Genomic DNA, 11,513 nt, shown 5'->3' with positions numbered 1-11,513 from the left:
GTCAGTGTATATACCACATTACTATTTTAGATCTTGTAACTACTGAGGACTCACTGGTGTGTGATCACCCTTGTGTAATCCCATCTTCTTTTTAGAACATACTCAGCACTTCCTCTTTTTTTTTTGCTATTGCACACATGTAGTAAACATCTCATTATTCTCTGTTCTGCTTGCAGAGTGTTGAAATCTAGATAAACAAGCCAAATAAGTGTTGCATTTACAAAAAAAAGCAGGAATTGAAAAGGGTGTGACTGATAGAGAAGGTGGGAGCGCATAACACACACTCGACTATCTTTCGGGCAGTCTCTATAAAAGGAGATGCATCTTTGGTTTTCAAGTTAACCATCGCGTTTCTACGAGCAGCGACCGAAATCAGTATCAGTATCAGTGGTGACCGAGGATGGAGCACAGACCACTTAACTCATGAACAGGTTAGAGGAGGAAGCTTGAGGTTTTCTCTGTTTATTTTTTTTTTCTCTCTAGTCGTTGTGGTGTAACTTCTTTTCACAATTTACTTTTGGATTTTTGATTCCTTTAAGTCAAAGCCGATAGCTTCTGCTGTGATTAAGTTATTTTATTCATTCTAGGTTGTAAGTAATTTGTTGTGACCTTAGCACATTCTAACGTTCTGCAACAGCCAGTAAGAAGAACGGCACCTCTGCCAACATAAATCTTTCACCACATCCTGTTCAGCATCTTATCTTCAAGTCTCAGCTTTTCATGCACACTTAAAAATGATAGTTTGTTTGCAGATGCTACTTTTTAATTTATAGTAAATTACTGAATGTTGCTGTTAGAAGAAAAGATTGAAGCCTCAAAACAAGCAGAATGGAAATTTCATTTCATGCTGCAGTCTGCTCTTTGTGTGTGCCCATCGTTCAGATAGCATGCATGACAGCAGCAGGCTGTATCATGCCTGAGAGCGCACAAGTGTGGTATCGATGCAAATGCGGACATCAATGACAGCTTGCAATCTTATGGAAGATTTGTTCAGCTTCTTAGCTTGCTGCCACATGTGTAGGGCAGCAAATCAGTAATTTATTAGGAAAAAATGCAACTGAAACTGAATTTGCATCTCGATATCACTCAGTGATTTTACACAGGAAAAGGGCATACCTGAATGCACAGCAACATGTTTCCCTTCAACCTGACTGAACACTTGGATAAAAGTGAGTTAAGTTCAAGTGAGACTAGAAGGTCCTATTAAAACAAAAGACACACACAGGGTTCATTTTGACATGACAATAAAGGGTTGTTTACTGCTCATTTTCTGGGATTTTCTCACAACCTAGAGCAGAAGAAGTAGAAAATATGTGCAATTCATATTTGTAATTGTATTTTTTGTAAGGTGTGCTCACTTTTCCTCTTTCAGGTTTTGTAGTGCCCTCAGCTTCAGGCCATTTTGGCTTCTCAGATCCCGCATGAGGTTTTATTAGTTCCTTATTCCGATTCCTTTGTCTTACACAAAGTGAAACCTGATGATTTCAAGTCTCTTTTACAATTGTGTTTCCTGTAGAAGCACTATTTCATGTTTCATACCGTAATTTACCAAGAGACAAGCTTGTTAAGCAAACAACTGTAAAACAAGAGAGAGATTTTGTTCTGTGCTTTAACTGCATGATATTCATCAATTCTTTTCTTTCTTTTTTTTTCCTTATAGAAAAAAAAAGGCTGAGTTCCTCTTAAGTTGTTGTGAAGCACAGACATGCCACTGATTTGACTGGGCAGTGGTGACACCTCTTTACACTGACAGGCTGCGTTGAACTTGCTGATGGTGAGTCCTTTGTGAACGAGTAGTGTGTTTTTCTTTTTTAATAACATTTATAACATCCCTTAGTGTGTATGAACTGCATGTAAAATCAATTCCATGTGTACTTTAAGTGATTCTCTTGCTTTTCTAGTGTCTTTTCTCTTGTTTATCTGTTAATCTATAGCTGGTTGACCAAATAGGAGGCAGGAAGAAAACAAGCTTAAAAAAATGTTCTCAGTAACACTGAAATTGATTTGGCTACTGTATCTGCTTCACACACACAAGCAAAAATAACCACACCCCATGAGTCCCCATTTAAAGCATCATTTTACTTTTCCTGTTTACTGTATGTATGTCGGAAACAGGTCGTGCTCATCAGCTGTGCTGTTACTGCCTGTGCACACCTTTAATATTAGTATTAGCATTTTGGAGGAGGAGTAGGTGGCAAAGAAGAATCTTTGGACATTATTATGTTTCATAAGAGACAAGATAGTAACAGATCCACAGCCCATACTCAAAATTCTAATTTAAATTATGTAAATGTAAATGTGTAAAATGAAAAGCAATTAGTAGTTTTGGAGGACAAATAATCCCTGTGTGTAGACAGATCAGAAAATGATGGGGGAGAGACATACAATAAAGATCTGTTTAAAGGCTGGACTGAGCCTGGAGATTTCAGGAGACAGGGTTATGGTCGGCTACAAAGTCGGGGCATACATAGAGTAGTTTGATATAAAAGGTTTTTGCACTGCTGTTCAAGCAAAAACATTAATATGGTTATTTAACATCTGCTTAAGAGAAAAGCTAACGGCACAAATCCCTTCATGATTCTACTTCTTAATTCTCATTTGTGACAGGGGGGTAATAATACTAAAAAGTCTGCAGTCCGTTCAGTGAAGAAGTTCTTCCTCCTCTCCTTTCTCTGTGTTTTACCGCTGTGTCTTCTCAGTGAATGGTTAAGAGGATTCCCGGCAGCCATTCATTTCTCCACCTTTAGTAACAACTGTCGCAGTAGAAACGTGACCATCCTGCTGTGGTACTGGCCCTTCAACAGGCCATACAGCCTGCAGGGTGATGTGTGCTGGAACCTCTACCGCATCGCTCACTGTAGATTGGTGGACCAACGCTCCTTATTTTCCTCAGCCGACGTGGTCGTGTTCCACAACAAAGAGCTGATAATGGGCCGCCAGAAGTTGCCCTTGGATCTTCCAAGGCCACAGGGCCAGAGGTGGGCTTGGATGTCTTTGGAGGCCCCTGCTTACAGTGGGAACTTGGGGCGGTATGCAAATGTCTTCAACATGACCATAACCTACAGGAAGGATGCCGATATCACTGTACCCTACGGTGAGCTGCTATTGAAGGAGGCCAAAGGTCAACTGCTGGAAGATGTTTCTGTGAATAAGGAGTCTCTGGCCTGTTGGGTGGTCAGTAACTACAGGAGCCAGCATAAGAGAAGCCAAGTGTACAAAGAGCTCAATGCTACAGTCCCTGTAGAGGTTTACGGGCGCTGGACTAAGAAACCGCTCCCCTCTAGCGCGCTCTTACGTACTATATCACGCTGCTACTTCTATTTGGCTTTTGAGAATTCAGTTGCTAGAGAGTATATCACAGAGAAGCTGTGGAGGAATGCTTACCAAGGTGGGGCTGTGCCCGTTGTCTTGGGACCACCGTTGAGCGATTACAAAGCTGTAGCTCCACCTAATTCTTTCATCCATGTCGATGAATTTGCATCAGTAAACGAGTTAGGAAAGTATCTACAGCAATTGGCACAGGATAAGAAACGCTACACTGAATACTTTACCTGGACGCAAAAGTGGAAAGTGAAACTGTATACTGACTGGAGAGAGAGACTATGCAAGATCTGCTTACAGTACAACACTTTACCTCAGCAGAAGGTTTACTCAGACCTAAACGCCTGGGTCAATGCCAATAACACTTGAGCTTGCAGTTATGTTTAATCATTAACAAACTACGTTTAACATGAGAACATTTAACTCATTTTTTAATTAACCATTCATGTTGTTGCTACTGTGTCAAAAGAAAATGTCGATATGATCAAGAAGATGAAAAGATGTTAGGTAATGAGAGAGAAACCTGGTTTTACTGAAGAAGATTTAATGAATTGCTTCAATGAGAGTCTGGGAAACTTTGTCCAAAAAAGCGGTTGAAACATGAATATGCATACAACTATTACATGTTTATATAGGTTTTGAGGAGTGAACCCATAGCACTTTATCAAACACCCAATCTACAGGGTTAAAAGACTGTTGTGACACTTTGGTAAATACACTTGAGTTAAATGAGAAAGTTGATCCCACTCCCATACATACATCTAACTGAACACTGTAGCTTTCCAGCAGCCGGGGGCCAGATTGCGATACCTTTGGACAAAGCCTACTCGAGCTTTATGCCAACATAGTCTAAACAGCTGCCTCTTGTGTAGCTTCACGAGGACAGATTTAAGAGTGGCATCAATCCTAGAATATAAGATTGCATTTGCAAATTATTTCCTTTAAACTCAGGGTTAGTCCACAAAGTACTGATACACACAGACCCATAATGTGATATGAGTTCAAGTCTTGAACAGATGTACTGTAAACAGGGCAACAAGTCTTTCAACTTGAATGCCCCATAAAAGGTTTTGTCACTACCCTCTCATACAAGGCACAGGAAATAGCACATCGTATGATAGCTGACGTCTTTTTTTGTAAGGCTGTACTGTTTTGAAATGTAGATACTGATGCAATGATATTAAAAACGTGCATTTAAAATGTATTTTCTGTACTGTTTAACTTTGAGGATCTGCAGATTATTACACATTTGTTTTGTTACACTGAGTCTTAATTTGTGTCTTCTTATCAAACTAATAAAATTGTTTACTTCAGAAAACGATTGTCAGTATCACTGCAAGGATTACCATTAACATGTAAACAAATCAACATACTAGTATGTAAAACACAGGGACCAGATACTACGGTCTGCGTGGTTTAATCACGTTTAGTTGTAAATCAACATTGGCCAGGTGTAGCACTACAAATACATGACCACAGAAATTATTTTTACTTTGGGTGAGACATGTGCAAACCTTTACTGGGGGAAGCCAGTAGTTTGCATATACAAAGCGCGGGTGGGGGGAGTCAGGTATACTTGATAAAAAAGGTACACAATAAACGGTTTAGGTTCAATGTAACCACCTCTTCAATAAATTATAATTCATTTACAGTCTGTTCAGAAAACACGTTGAGGTTGAGTAACAGTTGTGGCTGCTCTCTTACACAAAAACAAGTCAGTGATTTCATTTAAGGCAAAACAAACTTTCCATTAATACTGAAATAACCAATTTGGCTCCTGCTATTAATTTCACAGTCACTTGGGACTTTCTTCACAACCCTTCAAATGACTTATGGTCATCAAAGTAAGAAAATTACTAAAATGAGAACTCCAATTTTACTTAGTGTTATTCAACAAAATCATTTACAATAAAAATCATAAAGGAGGTATTGGAATACAGTTTGCCTGTTGCTGCATCAACTATAGTTGATAAAGTCAGCAGACACTTCACCTGAGACATTAGAAAATAGTGTGCAATAGGCAGCTAAGACACTCGAGTAAAAACTTAAGTCACATCCCCTCACAAATATTTGAATCTCAACATCCCCGTCAACACTAAAAACATGCCCATGTTGCCTGTCAGTGTTGGATCCACAACTATAGGACAACATTTGAGTTCTGTATACAAATGTAACAAAAAAGAAACACTACAAAAGCAACTTTGTGCAAAGACAATAGAAGACTCGTCCTACATCGATTTGCATTTTTCACCTGAGTGACATTGCAGACAAATTTTGAAACTGCTCTTATCAGATGGGACACAGAGGTATTGCACAAATGCTGACCCAGCTGTTGAAGATGAATTCTGCTGACTCATTCCTGTTACCACACAGAAGTGAAAATCTACCCACACAACATTTAGCGTAAACTGAAGCAATACACATATTTACACCATCATTTCATGACTGCACTATACTGTAGCACCAAGTCTTACTTTGTTGTTAATCTCAATGACTAAAGACTATGGAATAACTTACTATTTATGATATAAAAAAAAAAAAAAAAAAAAATGGAAAGGCACATTTAAGACAAAGTTTGTGGTTAGAGAATGAAAATCACAGTTTGCTTAGTTTCACCACCAGGACAAGAAACCACTTCTTCGCCGCTAAAGTCACCAAAAGAGCCTGCTCACCCTGGATTGTCTTTTCTGGGACCAATTAAAAATGGTGGTTGACTGGGTTTAGAGGCTCGACTCCAGCTCGAGTTGGGTGGGTCTGGTAGGGACTACCCGAGCATGTTCATCCAGTCAGGTGACCAACCAGCCCGGGGTGCAGGGCTTGTTTCAGGACATCAGGCCGATGAAGCGGGGGCATGTACAGTGTTGGAGGAGGGGCTCCAGGGTAGCTGGAGGCTGGGTAGCCCTGACTGGGAATAGGGGAGGGGGCCATGTTCAGAGGTGAAGGACTCTGCTCGTAGTACTGGCCTTCACACTCCTCATCCAATGGCAAGGCAAGGCGCTTTCCTTTCTGTCTTCGGTTGCAGAACCAAACACGCACCACCTGCCAAGTACAGAATGCGTTTACTCAAAATACAACCAGACCCAATTAAAAAAGCCAAACAAACTCCCCTTTAAGAATTTACGCTTACATCTCTCTCCAAGCCGAGGTCGTCTGAGATGTGTGTGATCTCCTGGGTGTTGGGCTTGGGACATTTGATAAAGTAGGACTCCAGAGCAGAGCGCACTGCTCCCTCCAAGCTGGTCCTCCTCTTCCTCTTTCTGGTGTCAACAAATACTCGCTCAATCTTGTACATCTGGAAAAAGAAAAGCATCATGCAAGCAGTGAAGATTATCAGTCATCCAGGTGGAGTTATCTGGAGGTTGAGTCACAGCAGCTGGTCTTTCTTCTTTTTAGGTCCCAACAGGAAGGACGTCCATTTGCCATCACTCAACTTTCAGTTATTAGTAAGAGTTTGTGTGGTTTTTAAAGTAGATGGTAGATGTTATGAGTTGCATACTTACATCCTGGGGATTTTCTGAGGTCTCTGCTTCATTCAGCCATCTCTGAAGAAGGGGCTTCAGCTTACACATGTTCTTGAAGCTCAGCTGCAGGGCCTCAAAGCGGCAAATTGTTGTCTGGCTGAACATTTTACCTACATGCACAAAAATAATAATAAGTACAGTAATAAGTAAGTAATCATGAGGCAATAAACGCAATCAATGAAAGATTGATTCAGAGAGTTGATACAAAGTGTTTGTTCTAAGTTTAAATAGGATACCTGCCAAACATGGGTAGACGTTATAGGCCTGATTAGTAGCTTTTCATTAGTGCTGATCTACTCACTTCCACATAGAAAGTCTACTTTGACTCCCATACAGTGTTTACACTGTAGCTCCCAGAGTGATCATGACAACACAGCAATCCAGATGACTACGAGGACTCTAGATGCCATCGGTGTTAAATCCACATTATTTAACAAGACTGAAAACAATCTATATCAGCCAGTATCCCTCAATGGGAAACCAACTTACCATATAGGTTACCCAGGGCAAGACCAACATCAGCTTGAGTAAAACCCAAGGTGATGCGTTTGTGTTTCAGCTCCTTTGCAAACTGCTCCAGTTCTTCAGTAGAAAGGTTCTCCTGCAGGAGAGGAAAACTGGTCAGACTAAAGATCAACACTAAAACTAAACTTTAGAGTGCCTTTAGTGTGCATCCTTGGACAGATTGCCAACTTGCAATGGCAAATCTATTCACAAGAGGAAAAACTATTCTGTTCAAAGTGCAGGTCAGGTTGAGTGAGTCTCACCTCCTCAGAGTCGCTGCACCCACCGCTGGATGACCCGCTGCTCCGCGTGGATGAGGCCGGATTCTGCGCCTGGGGCCCGGTGGGAGGCTGGATTGTGTTCACGCTGAAAAACGCATTCCCTGGAAGGCCATTGCTTGGCGGGGAAGGAGACATAGACGGTGAAGATGCAGAGGGTGTTGAGGGATTTTGATTATTGCTGCCAGGCGGGGTGATATGGCTGATCCCGGGCCAGAAAGACTGGTTCCAGGCCGCAGAGTAAAAGACTCCTTGGGGCATGGCGGCGGAGGTCGGTGGTGTCGTGTACTGTTGGACCTTAATCTCCGTTGAGTAGTCATCTGCGGTGTCCTTTTCAGTCTTTATATCGGGCAGTTTTATTTGCTCTCGGGTCTCAGCTATAGGGGGACTAAGGTTTGTAGGCTGGGTAGCTGCTGTTACTCCAGGTACCTGGCCGGTGTACTCAGGCGCAGCGAAAGGATACCAGTGCTTGGGCTGCCCAAAGTCTCCAGCCTGCAGGTCACATCCTCTGTAGTCACTGGTGACGGGTGGGAAAGGGAAAAATGTCTGCGCAGAGGCTGATGTGATGCCGCCATACGCGGCTTTGTTGTAGAGGAGAGTCGGGTCTGGCAGGACGCCGTGAGGAAGCTGGAGTGACGCAGCGCTGCCCAGACCTTCCTGACCCAAAAGCTGGGTGCACGGATTGGCACGGCTGAAGTCATAAGGCCTGCTCTGGCACTCTGGACTCTGAGATCTTTCAGACATCTTCCAAACGACGAGATGGCCTCTTAACAAGCGCGCATCTAAAATTGAAAGTTAAAAAAAGTGGTCAGTGACTGCTCATCCGTTTCAAGTTTACGCACAAACCAAGGATGTAGAACCGAGAAGAGGTTCCCAAAAATTAAACCAGAGCGTGTCCAAGAAAAGTCCGTTTTGGGAAATCGGTGCACGATTGTAAGCATAGAGCCTCTTTGGTGCAGCATAACCACGGATACACTCACGGCCTAGTCCATAAGACCTGTCTTCTACTGCAACTCCACTCACCTTACCTTGAAGCTCAAATGCTCCTGTACTGTCCGATCTCCACAGGTTTTCCTAATCACAACTGAGGGTGTTGCGGAGCACCTTATCTCTTCGGCCATTGGCTGGCGCAGACAATTGCGCACAGCTGATGGTGAGTTTGTGAATGACCTTGATTCTTCCAAAGCTGTGGGCGTGTTTTCGTTTCAACTTTCAGGCATTTTGCTGCGGAACAACTATGTTTTCTGCGTTTAAAGTAGATTAAAACCCCATTATGTGCAATGCAAATCATTAATTAGGAACATATTCATAATTTAACGGGTAAAAAAACATTTTTACATTGCTAAATAGGCACGAGTCACCACTCCTGTAAATACATATTGTAACACTATAATCTGATCACCTAGTGGAGCTGGCTTTGTTTAAACTATTCCCCCTTTAAGAAGATGTCTTTGCTTTGCTTTGAATTTAAAATTCCTGAAAGACCTGAAGGAACTTTAACCAATAACATGTAAACTAAATCAAATAAATGTACATTATAAGATTGAATGGCCCAATAACCTGAATGTATCACGACACATTTCATTTGAAACAAACATAGGAGAATTTATAGCAGATTTGACATCTTCTAATTAGGTTGTGGTGATTTTAGGGTTAGATAACATGATGTACGCAGAAAGAACTGTACATGATGGATGGTGGCAGATAAAGATGTTTAAGGCTTAATGAACTGCCTTGAATTTGTGCATCATGTCTTTATAGCTGACCAGTTTTAGTTTTCAATATAAAAAAGAGTTGTTGAATAAGAATCTGCACATACTGGTGATGCTCAGATTCTTTTACATTACATTATAGTTGTTTTCACTTTTTAAAAGTAAAACTATGTTTAGTTCCTCGTGCTATTAGTGGTGTATAACAATATAAAAGTAGATTTCATGTCAGTGTTCCAAATGATTCAGTGTAAATGTCACTACACTTTTGGACTGAACATCATTCAGGTGAACGTCTCCCATTCAGCCTTGATCGGTGTTCAAAAGCCTGGATGGCCGGAGCGTCAGTACAGATGCGCTCCCCCAGCGCGAGTCGTTGGCCACAGATTGCGGCAGGAAGACGCACTGCGGGAAGGGAGAGGGGGTGCCATTGTACGACGTGGCCCCGGGGCACCCCGTGGATTTCAGATCCCGAGTTGCGATGGTCGACCATTAGCTCCTTTTCAGATTGGAACAATAAGTCTCAACCCTTTGATTCCGCCCCACACCCACCTCCTCCTCCTCCTGTCCGCAGCGATAAACACTAGGCTGAAACTCTGGTCTGCAGCTCCAGAGGTTCACTGATACCATGTCATTCAGTCTGATATGACCTAAATCAACCAGTGTCTGGTCTGCAGTTCGACTATTTCTTGTATGGATTTAATTCTCCCTATAGCTTGAATAAAGTTAGTGCTCCCCTTTGGCATCTTGAAGTGGTGCCTGACTGGTCTACTGGAAATTTCTGGATGCAGCCTGAAGGTTTCTGTCAGGCAGGAGTTATATGTCTCTCCCGCTCTTTGTGCCCTACTAGATGCATAGTCATGTAGGTCTAGAACTAGAGGGAGACCCCAAGAGCCCGGTCAATAGCTTAAAAGACACCAGTCCCCAGCTACACAAGCATTGTCCTGGGCCATGGACTTGGGAGGATCATTGTCATGCAAAAGACAGACAGCAAGACAGATAGTTGACTTTTAGGTATGGCTTCAGAGAGAAAGGGACAGCAGAGCACAGAGCTCTCAGGGTGTCCAAAGAAAGAAGGGAGGGGGGTCAGTGTTGAATAGCTCGATACAGTGAGGAGGAGATGTGTGAGGGGAGTATCTAGGGATTTAGTTGAACCCCCCCCCCCCCCATGACTCAGATCTTGTCTTTGGTTCCTTTTAAGTGGCCTCTTTCAGACACTTCAGAAGTCTGCTCGCTGCTTGCAGAGCAGGTTCAGTCAAAAAGAGGAAAGGAGAAAGTTACAAAGACAAGAGCCTGTTGATACAGCACAGTGTGAATGTGTTGCACATTGCATCCTGAATAAAGCATGTCTCTGTTATCAACTTGAAGAAACCACAAAGAGGTTTTAGGTTTTAATTCAGCCTATATTTATCCACCTGTCCACCCGAGTTTCTTCATCTAAACATGTTAACAAAAGTGTAGTGTGTGAAATGCTAAATTGAAGGGGGTTGCTGTTGTCATTATTGCGTCTGTTCCTGTTTTATGAAAGCTGTATCTGCTCTGATTAATAAGCATATTGGAGCTTTTCGTGATAACATTGCTGTGACTTTGTGATAAAGATGGTTCAAACTATTACATGTTTACAGAACCTCCATCTCCTGTTCCACCCAGTTTTGCATCTCTCTCTCTCTCTTTTTCTTGACATTATGTATACCACACTGTAAATCTTCATTTGAGGATTGTATAGGTTTACTCATGTCTATACACAGAAATTACACATTGAACTAGCTGCACTCATCACCTCAAGACGAAACAGTGTCAGTTTCCCAGTAGTTCATGACGTTGCAAAATAACTTCTGAGAAGTTCTATTCAAATGACTAAGTGCAAATCTAAAACTAAGTGTAAATCTAAAACTTTAAGACAAGTTGAAAAGACCTTTTTACCACATTATAATTTAGTGTTGTGTCTCTTAGAACACAACTAGATGTCATTGTATTTCTTAATTGTTATGACTTTTAAGTGGACAAAATGATGGATGAACTTCAAATATGATGGACATAAATCTCGGTCAGTAGTCACTGACTGAGATCAAGTTATAATGCTTGAATTTAAATACTGCCCCACCTGTTGAGCAGCACAATCGTCTCCCACAAACAAGTCTGATGGCTTTTTGATTTTCTTCCTTAACGGCTCTGCCATT

At 41.8% G+C, this 11,513-nt stretch overlaps 2 protein-coding genes across 3 annotated transcripts; one reads left to right on the top strand and one right to left on the bottom strand.

The window, feature by feature from the left end:
• LOC113148426 (fucosyltransferase 7 (alpha (1,3) fucosyltransferase)) lies at positions 1-4,646 on the top strand. Its single transcript, XM_026340133.1, has 3 exons — positions 1-431; positions 1,661-1,774; positions 2,608-4,646. The coding sequence occupies exons 2-3, from the start codon at positions 1,772-1,774 to the stop codon at positions 3,688-3,690; spliced, it is 1,086 nt and encodes a 361-aa protein (XP_026195918.1). The 5' UTR covers positions 1-431; positions 1,661-1,771; the 3' UTR covers positions 3,691-4,646.
• Positions 4,647-4,732: 86 nt separating this feature from the next.
• pou5f3 (POU domain, class 5, transcription factor 3) lies at positions 4,733-8,683 on the bottom strand. Of its 2 annotated transcripts, none has more exons than XM_026340132.1 (6): positions 8,653-8,683; positions 7,610-8,406; positions 7,332-7,443; positions 6,822-6,952; positions 6,449-6,613; positions 4,733-6,360 (listed from the first exon to the last, which is right to left on the bottom strand). In XM_026340132.1, exons 2-6 carry the CDS (start codon positions 8,366-8,368, stop codon positions 6,100-6,102), a joined length of 1,428 nt encoding a protein of 475 aa, XP_026195917.1. In that variant the 5' UTR covers positions 8,369-8,406; positions 8,653-8,683; the 3' UTR covers positions 4,733-6,099. The 2 variants fall into 2 exon arrangements, with proteins under 2 accessions (XP_026195917.1, XP_026195916.1); XM_026340131.1 differs by having other exon boundaries at positions 8,648-8,681.
• Between the last annotated feature and the right edge of the window lie 2,830 nt (positions 8,684-11,513).

Source organism: Anabas testudineus, chromosome 22, assembly GCF_900324465.2.
Source record: "Anabas testudineus chromosome 22, fAnaTes1.2, whole genome shotgun sequence".
Taxonomy (NCBI): domain Eukaryota; kingdom Metazoa; phylum Chordata; class Actinopteri; order Anabantiformes; family Anabantidae; genus Anabas; species Anabas testudineus.
Note: the sequence above shows the minus strand (reverse complement) of the source record. Positions and strands in the feature narration are given on the sequence as shown.